We start from the raw sequence: 25,270 nt of genomic DNA on the forward strand, positions 1-25,270 counted from the left end.
ACAAATTGATCATTTGCAAACAGATGCAGGTACAAACTAGTAACTAGTGTTACTAGGAAAAGCCCACACATTGCAAAGTGTAACAATGCTTGACCCAGATTGGCTAACAAAACCAGCTACTCCAATTCAAAGGATATAAACCTGATGACTGGAAGCTTTGGTGGGAATGTGTCATTTTAACTTAACTGCTTGGAAGGATTTTAGTAAATGATCAGCGAGGGAACCCAATCGAGTCTAGTTGGAATTACTCTGAACAATTCAAATAAAACCAAATCCCAATGTCTATGGGTCTGTAAGTAAGTGTTTTCAATATCAATGAATCTGCTGCTTATTGTGCCCGTTAAGCTTAAGCATTTCATAGATAAACTTCTAGGAAATGGTGAAAAAAAAATTTCCTAAAGCCCAAGGTGGCATCCTCATATCTCAGACAAACAGTCCAACACCCAAAGATATTCATGTTTGCAATTTTGCTTAAAATTTAGCTTAACAATTATTGTCTTACTTCCCTCTAGCGGCATCAAGCCACACAGATAGATTTTTGGTAAATTACAGTTGCAGAAATACTGTGTGTCTGAGATTTCTGCCTGCAGCCAAAGACCTGGTACACTTGCAACATTTTTTCTAGAAATAATTTCTCGGATAATCCACAGAACATATCGATTGTTTCTTTAAATAAATATTCACAGCAGAAGTATCTGCATGATAGCACCACTTTTTTGTGATTTTGTTGAACAAACCCTTTACAGAATAAGATAGATATAATGAGAGAGACTGCACTTTATTGTACTGCATTTGCATGTGCATGAAACATAATGATTAATGGCACATGCACCTAATGAGGTTACATGCATACAGTATGATGAAACTGCACTGTGCCTAGAGCTTGGAATAACTCTACGCTAACTCAACACCAAATCCCTGCACTCTCCCACACACTCTCTTTATCTCTCTCTCTCTCTCACTCTCTCACTCTCTCTCTCTCACTCTCACTCTCTCTCTCTCTCTCTCACTCACACACACACACACCACACCACACCACACACACACAAACACACATTAGTAAGTTACATGAATGGGGGCATCTTACTGAAGTGACATCTCACTGAAGATTTGTCTCAGTTGAGAATATCAGCACTTCTGTCCAAACACACACACACACACACACACACACACACACACACAGACACACACACACAAACACGCACACAGCAGTGTGATGTATAAATGATCAAGAGCAGAGAGAACAGCAGGACATCATCTTTCTCCCTCTCTCGCCCACCCAGAATCCCTCATTCTCCCCCTCATCCCTCGTTCCCCACACACGCTCTCTCTGTCTTTCCATCTCGCCCACCCACCTATCTCTGCTCTTAAATATGTAATGAAATACAACGAGCGTTGACACATGGGTACTGTGTGTGCCTCCTCGGCTTGTTGCCCTTCCCTCTCTCATCTGCCACACTGTATGTTTGGAAGAGTCACAAAGCTGTACGTAGATAAAGTGGGGTTATGTGTGTTTCCCTCTTTTTATAGTCAAACACCATTTTCACCATTAACTTTGTAAATCTGTGCAGTTTTCTTAGAATTGATGCAGAGATCCAGAGGATGAATCAAACTGAGGCAGAGCTGCAGCTTTAAACAACATCAACTGTCTGCTCAAATCACACAGGCAGCGCCATGTGCTGCGTACGCCGTTTAATACCCGTAGACAACAGTTTTATTTTTATTTTCGACTTGATTTTGTCCTAGTTCTTTGCTGCCTGGGGCAATATCGGTGATTGTGTGTGCATTTCTGTCTGCCTGTGTGTGTAGAAAGACATGGAGTATGTGTCATGTGGTACCAGAGATGCACCACTCCTCCTTCGCCCCGCCCTCTGGCCCCGGGTGCTCATTTTGCTGCTCATCTTGGTGCTGTAAACAGGTTTACGGGGTAGAGAGGTAATTACGCACAGACATTCCACATTAGGCCTAATGGCTGTGGGCCATGACTAATTCACCAGGTCGCACAGGGGCATACCCTGTTCTGTTGTCACATAGCCTTTAACTACTCCAGTGCCACGGTGGAAGAAAGAGGCTTGACTGGTGTTGCTTTTAGTTAGTTACAAATTAGCACCAAAATACTGAACCTTTTCCTCAGTGTGCCATTTTAATTACATTATATTAATAATTCAACATTTTATGAAATATGCTTAATTAGTTTCTTGCCGAGAGTGAGATGAGAAGATCAATACCACTCCAATATCTCTGTGTTAAGTTGTGACTGGAGCCACGAGGCAATTAGCTTAGCTTAGCATAAAGACTGGCAGCAGTAAGCCTGGCTCTGTCAAGAGTTACGTTAGTTAAGTTAAAGAATACACTTAACACCTCTAAAGCTCATTAATTAACACCATGTGTCTCGTTTATTTGATAATTACACAAGCAGAAATGTAAAAATAACTATTTACATTGTGTGCGATTTATGTGGCGTTACCGCAATAACTATTTCTTGGTGAACAGTTTGAGCAAAACGCCTCCTAAAACCATCAGATGTTATCTTTATGTTTGTTTTATATGGATTTAACAAATTAGACACAACTAGTGAGCTCCTGAGGTTTAGGTTGGTGAATTTTTAAGATAGCTATGCTAAGCTGCTATAAGCTAACTGCCTCCAGCTCTAGCTTATTTATACTCAACACACAGACATGAGTGTGGTCAATTTTCTAACTAAAGTTGGATTTACAATCAACACAAGTGAGAATCCATCTTGCCAGGCTCCATGCTATTTGCTTGTAGCCGAACCACAGCGGTTCAGAGCAATCAGCGTCCTCTGAAGGAGGAACTACTGGCAGATACGGGCGTGTCTCAGGTGTGATAACAAGTGAGAAGCGACTGTTCGTTAACAACAATGGTGGCTCCTGAAGAGGTTAGCATAGATGTTGCTATAGCATCAGTTATATCATGAGGGAGAGTATTTCTTCATTGAAGGGAGAGTCAGGAAGAGTCCTGAAGGCTTTCCTCAGTGGAAAAGATGTTTTCGCTCTTTTCCCTAATGCCTTTGGCAAGAGTTTGATTTATGAAGTGGCTGGTAGTGACAAAAATGGGAAAGATGCAGAATCTGTGAAAGTGTGATAGACGGGGATAGCCAGATGGTTAATCCAATCACCTTACCTCAAGTTTAAGGTAATGAAGCACAGTGTCATCATTACATACAGTATCCACCAGAGAGCCAAGTCAAGTCACTTTGATCTATTTAGATTTATATATATGATTTATATAAAAACTTCAAGATGTGCACCACTGGAGGAATTCTTCTTCTGGGACAGTCTGAATAGGCAGAAGTAGCAGTAGTTAAATGAAAATATGAAGAAACAGAATGGTAACGTTCAGCCATTTAAGTACAAAGATGTATGTCCAATGTATGTGTCTCTGGCACACATTTTTAATAACCGAATGTAAGGGATCCTCAAGAAATATGTCTTTATGTTATGTTTTTATGTTTAAAATGAATATTTACCAACGTTATTTTTTTTTACAAAAATGACATTGGGCTCAAATATCAGTTTTAGTCAGGATCTAATTAAAACACTGGATATCCAAGCATGCAAGTGCTATAGACACAACAATAAATACCAGGTAGTGGACACTTACACTGCATCAATAGTGTTGTAAAACTAAGCCAATTTCTGTCAGAAGTTCAGTACAGTCCTATTAATGGTTCTGTAGTGTGTAGTTTGCATCTCTTCCTCCTGATTTTATCTTTGAGTTTTATTACCTTTTTTTATCACCATATTCTACATTCCATTACAGTAAACTACAGTTAACTTCAATCTTGAGCAGCATTTGCTGTTTTCTGCAAACACAATTATCAGCACTCAGGTGTGCAATTTACAGTTCCTGCGCAGCAGTGTATTACAGTGTTTATTGAGTTTAGACTAATGGAAATGGAGACAGAATACATGCAGATTATGAGGGGCCATCCACAGAATTTGAATTAATATAAATTAATTTGTGACAGCAGAAGTGTTCACTTTTTCTGCACGCACAAAGTGCGCTTTAGGGTGGATTTAGCTTCTTCTATTAGCATTCTTATAATTGTCATGAATATGATTTTAGCTCATACAGATTAACTTCATCGTGATAATATTATTAAAGTTCAAGCAATTGCAGAGTGTTTTGCTTTACTGAGAATGATTTCATGCAGCAGTTTTTAAGTAAGCTTATAAAACTAAATCTCATACAACTGCTGCAAAAAAACAGAACAAATGGAGGGAAACAGCTGCTAAATATAAATATACCTGCCAATTGTTTTGTTATTCTCTTTACAGTGTGATGAAAGGGCTTTCCTCTAAATCATTATCCAGCTGTTGTTTCCACTCTAGTGTTGCTCTCACCTGTCACACTTGAATCTCACTGTGAAACTGGATCTGATATTCACATCCATTTTGGCCTGAAGCCAGAGTCACAACACTGTCAGCTATCATAGAATTACCAGTTCAGTTACGATCAATAAGTGTAACATAATTCCCTGCGTGCACAAACACTGTACACGCACCTGGCCCCCACAAACCTCCCCGTCTTACTTTCTGCTGACGGGAGAGTCACGAGAACTTCCCTCTCAGACATTTCTAATCAGCATTTGGCACTTACAATTAGCATATGTAAGTGCATTAGCATAGCGGCCCACACTACCCAGACACTCTGTAAGGCTGTTTGATAATTGAAGTCTGTGTGAAGTGTGTGTGAAGTGTGTGTTTGTGTGTGCGTGTGACAGATGGTTTGGAGAGGACACGAGTCTCTACTGAGTGATACTGGAAGCTGCAGAGAACAAGAAAGTACAGCAGAGCGGGCTGGGGACTAGTTACATTTATGTTGTTTTCACAGCCGCTGTTTCTAAGCCTCTTTTACTGCAGCTTTTGTGGGACGCTTTAGTTTTATTACACCATTAAAGAACCCGAAGATGCATATTGAAGTTTTTAAACACTACGTGAATCTAATTTTCAGTGAAAGTCGTGGCAGTATGACAAACACTTATTGCTGATGTACCTCCATTTCTCAGCCTCTTTAGTTGTTAAATGTTGTAATTTTCGCTTTTTTATGCATGACTGGTCAGAAAGACACAATGTGGCATCATGTGGCGTGAAACATGAAGCTGCTGTTTATTTCACAAAAATGATTTATTCATATTTTGTGTTTTAATTCATTATCTTTATTAATGTATGTAAATATAACATTGGGTTTTGTTGTATGATTTTTCTTCACACGCTGGAGGTAGTATCTTTATTGGGAGGAGGTCCAGGTGGAAACAAAGTTGGTTTAAAGTGTAAGTGAAAAAAAATGAGTGTGTGTTTTGCATGCAAAGGAGCATTTTGGTCCCTAACTACAGCTCATCATAGATAGAAGCTGCATCAGATCTCAAATATGAAAGGGAAAAATCTGGTTTTGGTTGCAGTTTCTCACATTTCCACCAACGCTCACAACTTATATTTCATGTAGAAAACCATTATAAGAGAGGGAAAGACTCCGGTTTCTTAACCAACCTCAGCATCAGTGGTCTAGTGTTTTGCATTACACAAAATGTGTAATATTTATAATATAATGACATCACCTTTAGGCTTTTTTCTAAACATACAGTCCAGACTGTAAGTATTTGGACAGTTACATATTTTCTGTTCCTCGGGCTGTCTGCTTCAGCAAATTCAATTTGAAATAAAAATAGAAAAAAATAATAGATACTAGATTGAATTAGCAAGTCTCCGCTTTAATTCAAGTTTTACATCAGTATAGAAAGAAACGTGTGAGAGATACAGCCATTTTAAGACATATCGCCCAAAGTTTAGATACATAGAGCCATAGACATCAGCAGAGACTTTGTATCTTGCCTGGTGATGGTCCCCCTGGTCTTCACTGCTGCCACCTTCAGCTCTTGCTTGTTATGGGGTCTCCCCTGCCTTTAGACTGCATGTGCAATCAGATGGAGATCAGGTGGTCGACTAGGCCAGTTGAGGATATTTCACCTCTTCACCCTGAAAATATCTTTAGCTGTATGTGTAGGATCATTGTCCCACTGAATGATGAAATGTCATCCAATGAGTTTTGATTTGGCTGAGTCTGCCACATTCTGCAAATTCTGCACAACTTCAGCCTGGTCTTTCCTTCTTTTTCTGTTCTTTTATTTATTTATTTATTTTTTTTATTTTTTTATTTTTATTTTTTTACCAGGGGTTTGCAATTTGTGGTGAATCCTCTGGGGTTAAATCATCTTGATCATTGACAAGGAAACATGTGTACCTACATCCTAGAGAGCATTCATGACTTGCTGTGCAGCCATAAAGGGGTTTTTCCTAACCATGCAAGTGATTTTCACTCATCTAAAAGACCTGCTCCTCAGTCTGCCAGCTTTTTTGCCGTTTTGTAGTTTTCCAGTGCACACCTGCTTTTTGGTTGGACTGCAACAGTGGAGCCAGCCCTATAAACATAAATGTCTCTGACTGACTGACTGGATGAGCGATTAAGCTATTGGGCAGCCGAATACCGCGTGACTGAGTGATATTGTTACACAATTTGTCTGCTGGCCAAGTGTTGGCACAGAAAAGCAACAAAATCTAGCAACTTTTTTGGACAAACCTTAGCTGCTTTCCATAGAAGAGAGCTGCCAGTACCACCCTGCAGGCGAGAGGTACACCTCCATATGTGTCTAATCTGTTCAGTGAGTTGCAGAGAGGCGGAGCAGCAGTTTGTTACTCAGACGGAGGCTGTGCGCTGTATGAGAGACCAAATGAGATGTATATTCTGTCGCTTCTAATTTTCTCTCTGAATGAATCATTTTATGAGTAAATATAGCTGAAATCACAGCACAGCCGTTGTCCATAACTCATGTGAATGGTGATTTTGTCAGGCGACGTCGCAGTTATAAAATCTAGAACTTAGCAGTGCAGCTCGGAGATGGCTTGGAAGTGACTGCTGGTCACTATTTCATACTTGTTCTGTTGTCTGACAACAGAATGAAAAACATGTAAATGAGAACAGCTTTGTTGGAAATTCAGCTGTCTTGAAATACTGTATTATGCGAGCACAGAGAGTAGGAGAGAAGCAAACAGATAAAGGGCTGAAATCAGCAGAATGCAAATACAACACAGTGACGCCAGTTGTTTACGGTAGTTCCACAACAGTTTTCATCTACGTCCTCAATCATTGACCATACACAGTCAAGCCAAATACTAGGTTTTGACCTAGTCTTGCTGAGCCTCATTATTATCTTCTTCACTTCCACGGCCCCCTCTTTACTCCTCATACTGTCAGACAGCTCCACCTCAATCTGAAAGGTAACTCTCAGCTCTGAACCACGTGTTTTAATGTGCAATTTCACCGCTGTTAGTTAAAAGGGCCATATCACCCACACAGTTCTTTCAGTATTGATGTATACCCACTCAATTCAAACGCGCGGAGGCACAGATCCTGATGATGGTGTGTCCATAAACTTATGGCCAATACTGCGTAACTGAAATCCAAAATGTGGGAATGCATCAAGCAATGATTATCACAAAATGAAACCATGTTTAAGTGTGCAAGGGAGTGATTTTTCATTCAACTGATCATATGCTAATGTTACTACGACACACACAGTGCTGTCAGAACTACCGATGGTGGGGAACTAATGTCGGAGCTGCGGATGATAATGGTTCTGTGCGACATTCTCAAACCCAGTTCACCGTACATCTGCAGCTGTGACCTCATTTAATCTCAGAGTTGTACGCATCCTCTCCAGCCGAGCCCGCCTCACAGCCATCAGGATCAAAGAGAGATTGGTAGTTGTGAGTCAGTTATCCTTTATTCAGCTGTGGAAATATGTGAAGCACAGAGAGAGGGAGAGAGAGAGAGAGAGAGAGGCAGAGAGAGAGAGAGAGAGAGAAGGGATCACATGAGTGGTGGGAGTCTTGCTTAAACTCATCTCCCTGCTTTGGTGCTCTCATACCTTTCATCTCGTGCCTCTTTCTGCCGCTCTCTTTCCTCTCCACCTCTTCCTCGGCCATCCAGTCTCCACTGGGCCTCGCACCTCGCTCCCATTCCTCTCTTACACACTTCCACCTTTTTATTTTTGACTTTCTGGCCTGCTGCCTCCATCACTCCTCTCTCGACATTTTATCTCTGTATCGTTTCTCCCCACGTTTCTGCCAAAAACCCCACATGTCTGAGGTTGTTTGTTGATTCACTGTCTGTCTCTCTCTATGTCAACCCCTCCATTATCTGAGGTTGGGAGTCACTGCTCCTTAATGCCAAATAAAATCCACCAACTCTCTTTCATCTTTTTCCGCTCTGCCTGCCTCCACGCTAAGCCGCCTGATTTGAGAGATCTGTTTATGTGTGAAAGTGTGTCAACACTTTAGTTTTTAGGATGTTTTCATGAAGAACACGCTGAGAAGTCAAATGAAGAGGAAAATTACTACATTTGTTCTTCTTCCTAATTTGGTTAGCAAACAGAGTGCATTGCAGCCAACATGTAGACAGGTGCCAGCAGGGCACTGAGGTCATGTCCTTGGTAATATTTCTGGATATTTTACTATTTATATGTTAAGTTCACATTCAGCAATAAGACACACATTAATGAATGATTTAACTTTTTTTGAGACAGTTTCTGTCTCTTTTGTTGGCAAAAAAAGTTAAAGTGAAAGGATTTTAGTGTAGTGTAGTAGGGAGAAAAACATGTAGAATATACACAAGAGCTAAACAATTAAATAAAATATGTTTTTTTTAAATATTCTAGAAACTGTACATAGTTACGTGTGTCGCTTGTCAAAAAATATCTAAGGTGTGAGGGGTTTTTACGGGACAAAAATCCTGGCGGCAACCCTGGGTTTTGGTTTGGTTATTCTGCTGAGTCTCAGTTGGTTGAATGTACGATCTTTCCATCATCAACTACATCATGTTGTATACAACCAAACTCACACTTTAGTTGTTCTTATTTACAAAAGCCTGTTGCTTTTGTTTGTCTGACTACTCAATGATTATATACTAGTGCTAAAACGCTATAAGGGCAAACGACAACACCAGGTCTGTTTGATTGACTTTACTGACATTTTAAGCGAGTGATCGTATGCAAAGTTAGAGGCACCAGGAAGATGGCTTATTAACTTTACTGCCGGTGCAAGATTAGAAAATGCTGGCTGCGCATTTACAAAAGGCCAGAACAGGGAGGAAATAGATGCATTTCCAGATATAAGACAAATGAGGTCATTGTGATGACGACAATAAAAGGTTGGAGTCTGTTGTGGGTTTGAATCAGCTGTGATGACGTTCTTCTGTCATTAACAAAGCATTTGCAACACTTTCAGCCTGTCTCCACCAAAGTGACTGACTCTGAAAAAAGCAAAGAGTTTGAACTTGAAATGGAGCAGATGGAAATAGAATAACGAATAAATGGACTCAGCAAAAAAAAAAAAAAAATCATGAATGAAATTCAAATACCGGAGAAACAAAGAGAGAAAGAGATGCCTTTGAAACCGCCAGACACATTTACATTTGCCAAGTGAGAGCTTTTAGGCAATTTATACATGTGCTGATTTATCTATCTATGATTTATACTAGTGTGTGTGTGTGTGTGTGTGTGTGTGTGTGTGTGTGTGTGGGTCTGTCAGTCGGTGTGTATGTGCATGTGGGCCATGCGACCACCGGCTGTTTGGAGAGCAAGTCGAAGCAGCAGTTCTAAAGGTCTGACTCTGAAGACTCCCTGTTTGAAATAATCTGCAAGCTGCTACCACACACACACACACACACACACACACACACACACACACACACACACACACACACACACAGGCTGCTTCTCACTAAGTGGATCATCAAAGAATCAAAGCCTGTCAATGTTTGAATTAGCCCTCTGTTTTTTATTCAGCCTGTGGCTCCTTTGTAGTGCTCGACCATAATACAGTGACACAGTCTATATGGAAGAGTGCAGCGGTGACGAGTTACACTGTTACACTGCTGATATGAATCATTCTGTGCTGCGTCTTTTTCTTCTTTTTAGGGGCTTTCTCATGTTGTGGAATAAAAAAAATAAAAAGAAGAGTGAGTAGCACGAGAGAGCTGGGGAGCAAAAGGAAGATTAAAGAGCGAAAGCAAAGTGAAGGATGAAAGAGATTTTGTGTGTGTGTGTGTGTGAGAGAGAGAGAGAGTACGAGTATGATAGCCTATCTAATAGAAAAGGTGTGCTGTGTCATAATGTAGTGGAACGGTAAGCCACTGAATCGAACACTACACAGAGCTGAGCTCCAGTGCACACATACAGCACACACACACACACACACACACACACACACACACACACACACACACACACACACACACACACCTCATGGAAAAACAGTGATTGAGGTGAAAGAGCATTGTGTCAGTTTCTGAGTCAGTATGCTGTGTATTAACGTTCCTCTTGTTTTTTTTCCTCGCCTTCTTTCCCTTTTCATCTTTGGCTGTAACACATTTTTTTCATCCTTTCCTTTTTCCTGTCTCTTAATTTCCCATACAACTTTTTCTTTTTTCTTTTTTGTACAACTCATTTGTTGTTTCCTATTTCCTTCCCCGCCCTCATTTCTTCCTCCTCGCTTCCTTTCCCTCATTTCTCCCACCTTCCCCTCCCTCTGCTTCCCGGGACCCAGAGAAAGGTAACTGCTCTGCACGGTGTGCTCAAGTGTGATCATGCTTCTCCGTTGTTTACAGTAATCGTTGTGTCAAGCTCACCCCACCCCCGTCGTATAATTACATCCGTCACTAAAGGCATCAAATCAGTGGCTTTGCTTCACCCAGAGTCACTGTTGCTCTTTACAGGAGTGCGGCAGCAACTATTGAAGGTCTAAATCATTGCTGTTAAATCATCAACGTGACACTCTGGCCACAGGCTATTTCCTATTAAGAGTTGCATGCTGTTTTATAGCATTTTGATCCCCCAGAGAGAGAGCAGAAGTCATAAAAGACCCATTTGTGGTATGCGAGGCAAGGCCACTCATGCTGCTTCGGTGACACACTGCTCAAATGTCCCTGAACGAAGTGCACTGGACACATACACACACACCACGGCACATACACTCATCGTATCGTATCGTACTTCCCTGTCTGGCCACAGGCGGGAGGCATTATCGACCCAAAGTGTGTGAGCACACAATTAAGCAGAGGAGACAGGCCGGATAATGGACTCATAAACACAAAGAGCCCGCTGTGATAAATGCCGGCTGTGTTTGCCATATTTCTGTTTGCGTCTATGGTTAATCTGAAGCGTACACTGTATATACGTGTGTTTGTGTATGTGTGTGTGTGTGTGTGTGTGTGTGTGTGTGTGTGTGTGTGTGTGTGTGTGTGTGTGTGTGCGTGCGTGCACGAAGCTGTCGAGCTGCATCTGGTGACACTGCCATCCAGCTGGCTTCTCTGCATGTTCCAACTCCCCATATTTCACTCTGCGTTGTCTGTTTACTCAATCATTTCAGTCCTGGCTGGAAACACAACCTCCTACCTTTTGTTCTGCAGCTTGTCTCACCTGTTAATGAGGGAGAAATGTGTCTATCTTTCATCTTGTCTGTTTCAGTGTGTGTGTGTGTGTGTGTGTGTGTGTGTCTGTCTGTCTGTGTGTGTGTGTGTCGTATCTCCCACATGCAGCTGTGTTTCATCTTCCACCCACTCTTTGCATTAAGTTTCCTTCTCGGTGGAGCTTCCTCTCTCAGTCTCACCCTCATCATCCTCCTCATTTTTCCCTGCCATGTGGCACCATTGTGAAGCTAGTGGGCACGTAGTTTCCCCAGGTACCGGGACACACATCTGCCTCCCTGTATGCCTCTGTGTATGTGTATGTGTGTGTGTCATTGTAGCCAAAATTGGAAACCACCATTTTCAGTGAAGTAATGACTGAGGACAGAGAAACCTGTTGTTTATGGAGCAAAAACTTCCAACACATCACATGTTAAAGTGGCTTTAAGTAATGTATTCGTCAAATAAACTTTTACTGGTGTACAAGGAATTGCAGCAACAGCAGTAAAGTTTATGTCAGTTTTTAAATGACACAAATAATGAAGCAACGTTTTCACAATAAATGAGTGAGCTAATTAGAGCACAGCTCCAACAAGAAATGTCTAGAGAAGAAGTAAACACATCATGATGCAAAATGGGGTAATAATAATTCTCTTGTCATTTGTGTTTTGTTTTTTTAAACTTATGCATGAAATGTCTTGCAACGTGTTTTGGTGGCTCGTTGAACAGCTGACAAAGCAAACAGGTGCAAGGAGAGGATTGGAAAGTTTCTCTTTCACTGCTGGAGCAGATGAGAATAAAATAAGGGCTGAAACAGTGGGAGGGATTTCAAATGGAAAGTAATTAAGATATTTTCCAGACGCTGCTGATAATGCCAAAATTGAGCCGAACAAGCCAAGAAAACTGCAGGAAATGTAGAACACAAATTGGAAATCGTATCCACATATTGGCCTTAAGCCGGTGCCCTCTGGGAAGAAGTGTCTCATCACAATATACAGCAATATCCAAAGGTGGCTCTCGCAGGAGGAGGAGGACATTAAATGGATAAAACCCTCATATAATATATATGGAATGAAGAAGTGTTATGAGATGGAAAAGATATCATTAATGCAAAATTGCACATTTACAAAAAGATGGAATCCTGTGATGGATCTATTAATGCAACAAGGTTATTTTCCATGTATTGTATGTTCTTAAATCTAATTAGCGCACAATTATTCTCTCCTCCTCCCCCTCCTCTTACATATGTGCTACATGCTAAAATAGTGAAATTCCCTTCCTACTGAGGGAACAACTTGCATATTTTTCTTGTTTTTTTCCTCCAGTAGTTAATTGTGATATTCGTTGTGGTTTGTTCTATCAGTTGTCTTTCCACATATAATCATGAAAGTTAGATGGCAGCTGTGAAATGTGGAAAGAAGCTTGCGTAAGTCGCTGATGTTTGATTTGTAAACCAGCCACCAGGTAAAGCTGACAGTAACTGTATTATGAGAAAACAAAGATTCTTACTTAACGCCCCTTTAACAAAGCAAAAACGTTTCGTTCCTCTGCTGCTGAGGTGCATCAGGCTAAATGTTTGTTTCTTGACTGTATTAGAAATTCATGTGTGATGACACCTGTGTGTCTTCTGTCCGTGCTTCAGGGACTTTGCCTACGTGGCGAGAGACAAAAACACGCGGGTGCTGAAGTGCCACGTGTTCAGATGTGATACTCCTGCCGCAGCCATCGCCACAAGTCTCCACGAAATCTGCTCCAAGGTGGGTGTCATCACTGTCGCCGCTTCCGCATGAATGAGCTTATCTGCTGCTCTGAAACAAGCAATCAAGCTTTAATCAGGGCGACTGCTGAAGAGAGAGGGAAAAAAAACCTTTCTGCTGATGCAGTTATCCAGAGTTACTTTTTAAGGTTGTAACTGCGATGATACTCTACACTACTGTCCATGAATGTTATACAAAACTAATGGCTAGGAGGAGCAAAACAGTGCCCTGACAAGATTTCTGTTATCTTTTACTAGAGAAGTAAGAGCTGAGGAGTTTTAAGAACGTTTACAGGGAGGACGAGAGATAAGATGCAAAAGAGTTTTCAGTTTGTGTGTGTGTGTGTGTGTGTGTGTGCGTGCGTGCGTGCGTGCGTGCGTGCGTGCGTGCGTGCGTGCGTGCGTGCGTGTGTGTTTGTTTTCTGTCAATACTTCTGTCCCTCAGCAGCTACCTCTGTTACAAGAAAGAGAGATGGTGGTGACAGTGAGCTAACCCTTCTCAGGGACAGAGAATCACAGATCTTTAAAGGTGCAAAGCTGCAGCATAAATAAAAATCACACACTTTTCATACACGCACACACTCTCACTCTCTCTCTCTCTGTCTCTTTCTCTCTTTCACACATACAAACACAACACACACACACAAACACAGACAAATCAGTAATCTCCTCCTCTCCCAGGGCGGTCACTTAGTTTACTGCTGAGATCAGATACAGCAGGTTCAGGTCTCCTCACATGCAGCTACTTCCTGGTTGTATCTTGAGTGAACTTTATGTAGAGCAAAAGACAAGAAAAAAACCCAAAAACAAATCAAACTTTAAAAAGGAGAGTTTTTATTCTCAGAACAAGTTAATTGGTAATGCATTCCATAAATCAATCAATCAATCAATCAATCAATCAGTCAATCAGTCAATCAGTCAATCAGTCAGCAAACAAAATCACCAGATGTTTCTGGCAGCAGATTGACATTGCACTAGAAGCAGACGTGGTACTGAGACCTCTATTTTAAAGGAGTTTTAAATCGAAAAAACAACTGGACTTGATTATTTGTCTGGGAAGACGTTTCACCTCTCATCCAAGAGGCCACTGGTCACTGGTTCCCTTTGGCTGACATCATCAGCCTTGTGAACGCCCACAAGAGGTTGAATACCTGGGTCTCCACACCAGAAAGTTGGACCAGTCCCAGCCTGGTCAGATGCGTACATGAACTGCTGAAGCCTCTTGGATGAGAGGTGAAACGTCTTCCCAGACAAATAATCAAGTCCAGTTGTTTTTTCGATTTAAAACTCCTTTAGGATACTATGACCTGGACAAATGAGAATATGCACAGGCTGAGACCTCTATTCTCAGTTCAAAGACCCAATTTCCACCAAGATACGAGCAACTCACTTTGAGCTGCTTCATCTGAGTTTTAACCTCCTGCCTGTTTGCACCTCTCCTCCCACATGTGTACTGTGCAAGCTGCACCATAACACCACACTGACCGGCAAAGTAAACATCAAGTTAGGAAAATGCTTGCACTGATTGTTGCAGCACCATGAGAAGAGGGCCACAGTTTTAAACGTCTCGCTTTGTACATGACTTTGCGTGTATGCCAAACACAGTCATTTAGATGTGTTGTCGATCAGTCCTTTCAGTGTCTGAAAAAGGAAATTATAGCCCCTTTCACTCGGCGGAAAAATTAGCAGATCCTCACAAACAGATTCTCCAGCCGGGCTCCATCAGGGTCAGTGATGACATCCCAGATCGGCAGGCCTGCAGCTCTGCCAACTGAGCCTGCGGCAGCTGAAGCTCCCACAGTTTGGCGAGATGCCGTTGAAGCTCCGTCATCCTACATAGCACCGATGATGTCCCTGTTACTGAGGTTCTGTAAAAGGCAGAACAGTGGCTAAAGCTTTGTCATAGTTTTCATCAGCAGCTGAATCTTCCTCACTAGAACCTGCACTGTCTCCATCATACGGTCCCGTAGTATCTGAAGCTCTGTCACCTCCTGACTCTGTGCCAGCTTCACTGTGAGTGACAGAATCTTCCCTTTCACGCGGGTGGTCCAGGGAGAGCACAGTCATAAATTCAAGGGCAGCATCTGCATAAGAGCTGGTGTCCATGTCATTAGCCCGGTGAGTAATTGTGACACTCCTGTGCCTTAGCGCTTGGCTGCGAGCGATTCTCTTTTCAGTATCCAGATGAAGCTACCCATTTGGTATACTTAAAAGTGCTGACTTCAGCTATTGGGTGGCTCAAAGTCACCTCTGGAGATCTGTGCGCACAGGGCTGCATGTTCACACCAAACTTCACATTGGACACTGAAAGAGCCAAACCAAAGTGGGTTTACTTCACCCTGAAGGGCTGCTCTTTGTGGATGACAAGAATAATATTGTCAGGTGTGACGTCTGTATGAAAGACCCCAGTTCCCTTTCAGGGCTTCTACTGCCACAATTAACTGAGGTCCCAAAGACTCAATTTTAAAGGCCAGGTATGAAAGGTCTTGGATTGTCCGTGAATCTCACCAAGTTTCTCTTGAACAGTCTCAAACATTTTTAAATCCAAACACTTTTGCCAACTTTGCCTGGAAGGTCCAATACAACTAGCTAACATGCTTAAAGCAAGATGTCTTAGCATTTAGCTCGAAACACCACCGTGCCTAAGTACAGCCTCACAGAGCCGCTAGCATAACTGTAGAATCTGTTTCATCCATTCAGTGAATAATCTTTCAAACCCAAATTTTTCATTTGTTTTTTGTTTAAAACAAAAAAGCCCAGTTGCCCTCGTCAAAGAGTTTTGTGTTGGCACTAGTTGTGTAACACATTAAACGACCAACAAGTGCCATAAAAAATGTCTGACTTCAAAGAATAGGGTTGATGATATTCACTTATTTAGAAACCACACACCGCACACACACACACACACACACACACACACACACACACACACACACACACGTCCTTGTGTACACAAAGAGAATCCAGTCTGTCCTCAGGCCAGCAGTGACCTTGTAAAGGATGAATCTACCTGGAAATACAGATCTTGTTCCTTAGAGGCATGTTGACCCATTTAGTGAGAAATGTTTTTTTTCCATTAATTTCCTCTTATCTCTTACCCCAAACTAAAGGAAGAGTGTGTATCTGTGTATCTGTGTATCTGTGTATCTATGTATCTATGTATCTGTGTGTGTGTGTGTGTGTGTGTGTGAGAGAGAGAGAGAGAGAGAGACTGTGCCTCTTCACACTGCCTATTTTAAACATAGTGGTAGTTTTGTCTTTACTGCAGCGGAGAAACTTGGTGACCTGAGTCTTGCAGCTGAGCGGGCTTCCTTTGTGTGTGTGTGTGTGACAGAGAGAGAGAGAGAGAATATGTGTGTATGCATGCGTCCTCTTGTATGTTCCCCTGTGAGCAGAGTTGCAGACTCACCATGGACTTTGATTAATGACACCTACAATTAATCAAGTATCTGTAGCGAGAGAGAGCAGCGGCTCAGTGCAGGGGCCATGCAGACTATTTAACACTCTTCAAAGAGTGTGCACACTGCAGCAGAAGGTCAGAAGCGAAGCAAAGACAGTTTCTTTTTGGACAGATGAATTTAAATATATAATTTGAAAAAGAAAGGTTTAAATGATAAGAGTATTAATCTATATTTTTCTTATCGTCAACAAATCCCATGAAAACATTGAAACCAAAACTAAATGGATCTGACTAAAAAGTTTCACCTGTGTAGCCTGTCTGCTTTCACTAGTGCGCCAAATCCACAGCTTTACATGGTTCCCAACATATATACTCTTTACTCCTGATTGAGTAGCATCTCCTTAAAACTACAGCGCTCTGCTGTTTTAGGAAATTAGTCAGCTGTTGAAAAAAATAAACTGTACACTGTAATATAAACTGTATATATCTTACAGTCTCAGTAGAGACAAATGTGCCACAGACAAGGCTAGGACGCAGGTAAATATTGAGAAAAAACTAACTAAACTAACTACTTTAGTTTTTTACATGGGATTAGCAGACTGTAGATACAGGACACCACTGGCCATAGACGTTATGTTGTATTATTTGTGTGCTGCAGATGGGGTTCTTCACGAAAATAATTTTTTGCTTTTCATCATAATCTAAGATTATTTGACCCCCTGTTGCGTCCACTTTCAATCATATCTTTCTTACTCCTCTCTGTCCATTCTGATCACTTTCTTCTTCTTTCTTTTTTCTTGCCCCTCTTGCATTTTCTCTTTTCCTCCCATTCTTCTAATATTTTATCCCCCACTCTCTTTAAATTTTTCCTCCCCCCTTGTTTAGATTATGGCTGAAAGGAAAAGTGCCAAGGCTGCAGCTGGCAGCTCCTCCCAGACCGGCTCTGATGTACCCCTACAAGGTACACACACACACACACACACACACACACACACACACACACCTTCTCTTTTTCTTTGAGTCTTGATCTTTTGTGGCTTGTGAGAGAGAATTGAATTTGTCAGTCGTGTGCTATCTCCCCTTCTGTGGTACCTTGTGTCACATTACAGCATTCCTCTACATCTGAAACAACGTATGTTTTAAAAAAAAAAAAAAAGACCTAATCGCCTCAGGAGCAACTGTGAACATTTTTTAATAGAAAAGATAGCAGTGTTTGGTTCAATTACACACAGATAATGCTGACTCTACTACAACCTCTCTCTCCACAATCACTGAGCTTTATCCTCGCCATACTAATTCTATTCACTGTTTCCCATTTCGCTAAGTCCCAACGCTTGTTCCTCTCAGTCCCAAGTAATTATATGCAGAATAAGAAAAAGCGCCAGCACAATTCATCCTCCACTGTAACTTCTGCCAGTGTGTGTATCTGCTGAGCACTGGGGAAAGGAGCTTCAGCATCAGAATATAAAAGAACTATATCGGCTCTTCACTTACAGAGGCAGTCGACCTCATTAAAACGCAATTAGTGTTTCTTTGAGGCGAGGCCTGGTGCTCCATAGTGCCCATCCCAACCCCAGGATCAAAGACCTTATTGGTGAAACATCTCTCACATCTTTTAAAGCTATAACATGCTTGAACTTGAAAAAATGGTGTCCAGTGAGAGTCATTTCCTTTGCAGTGGATGAGGTCTTTCATCCACTGGCTTTGCAGTGAATTGAAAACAGGTCTTGCTCTCACCTGGATTAGATTTCTTCAGGGTAGCTGGGAGTGCTGAATCCCATGTTGGGACACTTTTGAAGAGATTAGTACTGAATGTTTTGGGATTAGCGCCAATGCCAGGATAATGGTCGTGCTGTTCTCATCAAGTCTGGCCTGTCTGTGCTCTACTTTAAATATGGAATTAATGTGTGGAAACCTCTCACTGCTCATCATTCATGTAACTACTGTTTTCAGAGAGATACTGGGGATTTTTTTCATGGAACACACTGATGAGGTGAAGGTGTCATATGTGTGCTGGTTATCTTCAACTTAACACCCCCTGAAAATCTTGTTTTTGCTGACCTCCAGTAGTTTCTCTTCCCACCTTGCTGCAATGATGTACAGGTGTTCTCCAGGACACTGTGACATCACTGTTGGGTGTGGTTACAGCACACTTATGACCACACCCAACCACACACCCATGTGATGCTGGATGTGGTCAGAGGAGAAAAAGGCTTGAAGCTTTCAACCAGTGCGGACAAAGAAACATTGCTCTTCAGCCTAGTGTTGAGTTACTCTTTAAATTTAAATTTAAAACGATCATGATCTTTCAAATTATTCTTATGGCAAGTTTTTGTAAGACGAAAAATCAAGGCAATCCCAGATAAAACCGATGCCTTGCATGTCTCATTACATTTTAAAATCGTCGCTTTAATATGAGCATTATGTAATTTACCTGTGTGATATATTTTAGTATCTGACTTTTTGTTATCAAAGAAGGTTTTTTTTGTGATGGACAGTGACAGTGGAGAGATGATAAGAAATGAGGGGAACAAAGGTCAAAGACACCAGGGACATTATGACACATAGTCAGTCGCTGCAGCTCCTTGGTGCCACCAAATCAAAGTTTTCATAAAACAATTACAAACTGCAGGTGTCGTTATGTAAGTGCCTTCCGTTACCCACTAAACTGGATATGTACAATGAACATTTCATTTTGACAGTCTCAGTTATTACCACTTCACCACTTTGAGTCTTTGGTGCCCATTTTATTGTGTTAAAAGAATGAACATTCTTTAAACCGTGTGGTTTAACTTTTGTCCAATTTTAGTTTTTTGTATTTTACCCTGTTAGAAATTATCTCAAGCTTGTAAAGTAAACTGTGTGGTGTGTTAATAACGAGGTCCTGGGGGTAAAAGATGTTAACCCCTGCGCTGATTGAAATGCAGGTGAGACAGCATCTTTGATCATCGTCAGTCACTCTCTATGGCAATCTTTTCTACCCACAGGCCATTGTGTAAACAGGCACAGCTGGGCTTTCTTGCAGAAAATATCCAGCTCTCTGAAATCCTGCATGCCTGTGCGTGAACATATTTTTTCATGCCCTAATCATATCAACAGCGCCCTTAAATATTAAAATATTCACTAGTGTTTGTTTATCTCTCTAGTTTAAGCCAATTATCATGTGTGGACTCTTTCGGAACTTTGTGTTAGATGTTGCCGTGTGATTAAATTCCCGGCGGGCGATCTGTGTGTGTTTGTTCAAATGTGTGTTTCTGTGTGTTTTCTCTCTGCAGAGTTTCCCATGCCAAAGACTGAGTTGGTGCAGAAGTTTCATGTGCTGTATCTGGGTATGACATCTGTGACGCGACCCATAGGTAAAACTGAACCCATGTTGAAACCCATACGGACATCATAAGACATGCTGCATCCTGTAGTGAACTCCTCCACCCATTGTCTCGCTGTTCAGACTTCTGTGTTTTGTCCTCAGGTATGGACATCATAAACGGGGCCATAGACAGCCTCGTGTCCTCCACAGGCAAAGAGGACTGGACTCCTGTCATACTGAGTATTGCAGACACCACTGTGGCTGTGATCAAAGAAAAGGCAAGGGGCTTTCTGTTGCTATCCTGAGGACTAACAAATAAATAAAATATGTGAATGCTCTTATCAGGTATAGAGGAAGATCTAATAGAGCTTTGATTCTCCTCTTTGATGGCTGTGCAGGAAGAGGATGAAGAGGTGTTGGTGGAGTGTCGTGTCCGTTTCTTGTCCTTCATGGGCGTGGGACGAGATGTGCACACATTTGCCTTCATCATGGACACTGGAAACCAGCACTTCCAGTGTCATGTGTTTTGGTGCGACCCCAACGCAGGCTGTGTGTCTGAGGCTGTGCAGGCCGCGTGTGTGGTAAGCTCATTTTTAATTCTTTCATAATGAAATGATGATGAAATTGTTATTTATATTTCTTTGTTGTGTCACTATTCCTAAATGAATGTCAAAGGGTGGCTTTGACTTTAAAGGAGCAGTTCTACATTTTGGACTGTACACTGCTTTCTTGCCAAGAGTTAGATGAGAGGACTGATACCACTCTCTTGTCTGTATAGTAAATATGAAGTTACCACTGGTTATCCTGGCTTAGCATAATAGCTGACAGTGGGGAAACAGCTAAGCTGGTTCTGTCCAAAGGTATTAAATTTGCCTACCAATACATTAAAAGCTCATTAATTAACACATTATATCGTTTGTTTAATCCATACAAAATCCAAAGTATAAAATTTAAGCGCTTTATGTGCTGGATTGTACTGGATTTTACCTTTGGACAGGGCCAGCCTATCGGTCTCCCTTTGTCTTCTACCTATGGGCTAAGCTAAGCTAACAGGTTACTGGTAGTAGCTTCACGTCTGCCCTACAGATAAGAGGCATCGATTTTTGCAACTAACTTTCAGCAAGAAAGTGAGTAAGTGTAATGCCCAACTATTCAGAGAATAAATGACCAACAAACTGTAGACGATATACATTTTGTTGTATTTTTCTTGTATTTAACCCAAAAGCCAAACAATAAAAACTCCACTAACCATCTCCTCTTGTTCATTAGCTGCGGTATCAGAAGTGTCTGGTGGCAAGGCCGCCCTCCCAACGCGCTGGTTCCTCCTCCTCGCCCTCTGCGGACTCGGTGACCCGACGGGTGACCACTAGCGTGAAACGTGGCGTCCAGTCTCTCATAGACACTCTGAAACCCAAGAAACAGCCATCAGAACTCCCCCAGCAATGACCGTCACCAGTGACCACAGCACCACCCAGCTGACGCCTGGAACGCCACTCACACTATCGCCACGACAACACCTAATCAGTACCAGCCATGGTAAACAATGATGTACATATATGTTAACAAACACCACCGCAGATGAAGGAACGAAGAGCAATCCTCCAAAATGCCTGATGATTAAAAAAAATAACAAGAAAACGTATGTTTCATGAGGAGGAATGGAAAAGCTGCAGCGTGTTTGCTTCTGTCACTTGGTGTCACTGGTTGAACTTTGACCTTTGAACACTACTTTGCCCAAGTGGAAACCACCTGCTGGCTTCACTGGCCCTTACTTTATGTGGATTTCTGGCCTAGATGGATTACTTGATCAAGCGGTCCATAGACAGGATACAGGATTACCCAGAAGAAAAAGATCAAATTTCTATTTAGACTGGTTTGTGTAACCACTCATTGGTTTACTCGGTTTTCTTTCACGCTCTGTCCCCTTCTGTAAAATATATTCATCAGCACAGAAAGAGCTCCTGGACTAGATGGCAGAGATGCTGAGCTGCAGGAGCCTTCCTGACAGAAAATGGGGTCTTCTTGCTGTCAAGGGAATCTGACAGGTGATTGAGCAAAACAACCAAGACCAGACAGACAAGACCTGTCAACACTCCAGCAGCCAACCAAATGGCATAAAAATATTTTGATCCTTAAGATGTGTGACAAACTTGAAACGGACAGAAACTTAAAATCCCCTCTGAGGATGAATGAAGTGATTGTAATAATGAAGTGTATGTAAATGATTGTATGTAGGAAGAGAGAATTTAGGGTACAAATCTTGTAGATACGAGGGAGAGATGAGCTGTTGGTGACAGAAAATGCGACAGATGTGGGTTTTGATTTTGCATGTTTTCTTCATGGGATATGTTTTTTATGTAGATGAGTTAAGGGTCTTGGTAAGAAGAGTGGTGAACACACAAGAAACAGATGCTCTCAGCACAAGTCATCTCCACTTGACCATGACTGGATTTACACTGGCACAAAAAAAAAAAAAAAAAAAAAATCAGGCCTATTTCTAACCTATACTTAAATAAAAGGTTACTCTCTGCCCCATTAACACAATTACTATTACGTCATTTAATATTTTTTACTCCCCATTCCCTGATAAATGGCTTGTTCAGCAAAAGAAAGGTAACAGTTTTTAATGTATTTTGAAGCTTTAAATTAGTTACGAGTGTAGGTTTTTGCATTCATTAGAGAAAAAAATGAGTTGAAAAGCTCAAGAATGTCACATTGCTTATGTCCAAACTTTACAATTTCCTCAGGAATCTTTCTGCATACACCTGAAGATTTATGTGCAGTAGTAGCAAGAAATTCCAGATCCAATCTTGACTACACAGTAGTGTTCGCCCTGCCTGAACAGCATGGAAAAGATCAAATCTGTGCCATACAGTAAGGGTTAAAGCTGTGTTTTCTCTTCCTCAGTAAATCCAGCCGGTCTACTCCCACTCACAAACAAACATACACACACAAATATGCACATACGGCGGGGAAAAAAGTCTGCTGTCACTGCTATCAAAACCTTTACACTGCTCCTGTGGCTCGGGGCCACCACCTGCACTCGACATGAACTCTGTGAATGCAGTCAAATCTTAGCGAAAAACACACTCCCACACACAAAACAAATGAGAGATGCTGTAAATCATTTCAGTTCTGTTCTTCACTCATCTCTACACCATGTAAATGTAATCTGTTGTGACAATAAATGCATTACCAAAAGAAAAAGCAGCAGCTTTTTGAATATGTCCTTTAATTTTTCAGGTCACTGGACCCTTAAGTATTAGCTGTTCATTATGTAATGACATTGAAATGACATTGGCCCAGCCCTATAAATATATGCAGTTTGATTAGAATCTGAATGAGGCAAGGTTCTTCTTTATGGAACGCAAAGACGTGGTAATAATGACTTTTTAATAATGACAAGTAATAACCTCAAGATTTGAGGTGACGTATTCACATGCTCTGTGAAATTTGGCAGTTAAATAACACTATACATTTTTGTGTTAGATTTAAATACTTCTGACTTTATTTTAAGTAAGCAATTGGCACAGCAATTGTGTTGGGTTTTTGTGAGCTCAAAACAGAGGCCGGGATTTCACCACATCCTTGGAAAGGCCACCACTGGAGCGGGAGAGGGGTACAGTCTGACCCGGACCCCTCCACTTGTAGTTGAAGCTGGGGCTGAATCCCGTTCGGCTGTGCTGGGGAGGAAAGAAGTTAGGAAAGTGAACAGGAGGCAGAACGAGCACCACAGGCTTCAGCACCTCCTGAAGAGCTCTACGAGGACGAGCAACAGGGGTAGAAGGAGGAGGGGCGGGATGCACAGAGGTGGTGGTAGTAGTTGTAGTGTTGAATACAGGGGTGATGCTTTTGGTGGGTTTGCTGTTTTCTGGTTTGAGGGAGGAGGAGCAAGAGCTTTCTTGTTTCGAGGAAGCGAAGGGGCTGGACACGGTATTCTTTACGGTTTGCAAGCGCAGAGATTTGGGTTTACCTGAAAGACAAAAAAACGGGATAGAGGTCAGAAGAAGAGAACTTGATTTTTTCACCAAAGTACAGAAAGCACTGAGAAAAGGGTATGAGAAATAAATACTGAACGACTTCTGTTCAAACCAACATTATTCCTTGCTCCTCTTAGCCAAAATCTAAAAGGAATGGTTTGACATTTTGGAAAAAGTATGCTTATTCGGGTTCTCACTACAGGTACATGTGGAGATTAATTCTACTTATCTGTGTAAATATGAAGCTACAGCCAGGAGATGGTTACGATAGTTTAGCAAAAGACTGGAAACAAGGGAAGCTGCTAGCCTGGCTCTTTCCTAAGGTAAACAAGAATCCAGTTTTTGTATGGATTTAACAAACAAAATATAACTTTTACAACTGCAAAGTTAAGTGGCTGTAGCTTCATATTTAATGGACACACATGAGAGTGACATCAGTCTTTTGGTTTAAGCCTTAGTAAGAAAGCAAATACAAGTATTTACCAAAATGTCAAACTACTCCTTTAACCAGCTTCATGTATCTGTTACAATATACAACTGAATTAAGATATAGGACTGAAGCAATCATGCCCACCTTGTGATGACCACCGTCTGTTTGTAAATTCCTGACATAATGAAGTACTGTTGCTGCTCTTCGTCTGTTGGTGTTTGGATTGAATACAGACAGAAAGGTGGGGCTGAGAGGTGCGCACACGGGCTGCTTTTTTCATCCTGTTGGTATGTCCATGGAGCTCTTTTCTGGTTGGCTCGTTGGAGTTGATCCTGTCCAGTATGCCTTTGGCATTTGCCCTGGCCAGCACTTCCTGTGGTGTCTCAATGACCACTGGCTCAGGCTGTTGAGAAATGACAAATTTTCCATGACCAAATAGCTGTTGTGAAAATGTAATGGAAACTATTTCTTTAACTATTGTTTGCTGAAGCATATAGTTAGCGCTCCAGGTAACTTCACTGACTGGCTACCCAAACACTCCAGTGTAAGAAATAAAATATAATACTTACAGTTTTTCTCAATCGCTTTGGTACATTTCTCGAATCATCCTCGAAATTTGCAAAACAGTAAGTGAATTTCTCAAAACAATTCGTACAAATAGCAAAACACCATGGATTACCTGCAAAAGCCAGTCTCTTGCTCAAAATCCTTAGTTCATCTCTCAAAAGTAAATATCTGTGTCAATGAACATGTCACTGCCATCAGATGAAAAGTCCTTGTGTTATTGTGAACGGATAAGACAGTCAAATTGCTTAGTCGTGTTGTCAATATAACAGTTTACTCTGGAGGGATGTTCTGATGTAAACTATGGATAAAGTTTTGATGACACTTATTGTAAATTGTAAGTTACACC

General features: G+C 41.5%; 2 protein-coding genes across 4 annotated transcripts in view; one reads left to right on the plus strand and one right to left on the minus strand.

The window, feature by feature from the left end:
* The window catches only part of apbb2a (amyloid beta (A4) precursor protein-binding, family B, member 2a), a 40,535-nt gene extending 17,381 nt beyond the window's left edge, over positions 1-23,154 (plus strand). For all 3 annotated transcript variants that reach the window (XM_087171072.1, XM_023396144.2, XM_087171071.1), the window contains exons 9-14: positions 13,127-13,241; positions 17,526-17,601; positions 19,916-19,996; positions 20,110-20,225; positions 20,346-20,528; positions 21,217-23,154. In XM_087171072.1, coding sequence (XP_087027198.1) covers positions 13,127-13,241; positions 17,526-17,601; positions 19,916-19,996; positions 20,110-20,225; positions 20,346-20,528; positions 21,217-21,393 — 748 coding nt within the window. In that variant the 3' untranslated portion in view covers positions 21,394-23,154. The remainder of the gene's footprint in view (positions 1-13,126; positions 13,242-17,525; positions 17,602-19,915; positions 19,997-20,109; positions 20,226-20,345; positions 20,529-21,216) is intronic.
* A 172-nt stretch (positions 23,155-23,326) lies between these two features.
* LOC111646614 (protein NSUN7) overlaps positions 23,327-25,270 on the minus strand; it is a 21,054-nt gene continuing 19,110 nt past the window's right edge. Inside the window, exons 12-13 of the mRNA XM_023396148.1 lie at positions 24,502-24,760; positions 23,327-23,920 (exon numbers count right to left, since the gene is read on the minus strand). Coding sequence (XP_023251916.1) covers positions 23,505-23,920; positions 24,502-24,760 — 675 coding nt within the window. The 3' untranslated portion in view covers positions 23,327-23,504. The remainder of the gene's footprint in view (positions 23,921-24,501; positions 24,761-25,270) is intronic.

This window comes from Seriola lalandi, unplaced genomic scaffold (genome assembly GCF_002814215.2).
Source record: "Seriola lalandi dorsalis isolate HSWRI2012SDOR001 ecotype SW California unplaced genomic scaffold, Sedor1 jcf7180002054973, whole genome shotgun sequence".
NCBI classification, from domain to species: Eukaryota; Metazoa; Chordata; class Actinopteri; order Carangiformes; family Carangidae; genus Seriola; species Seriola lalandi.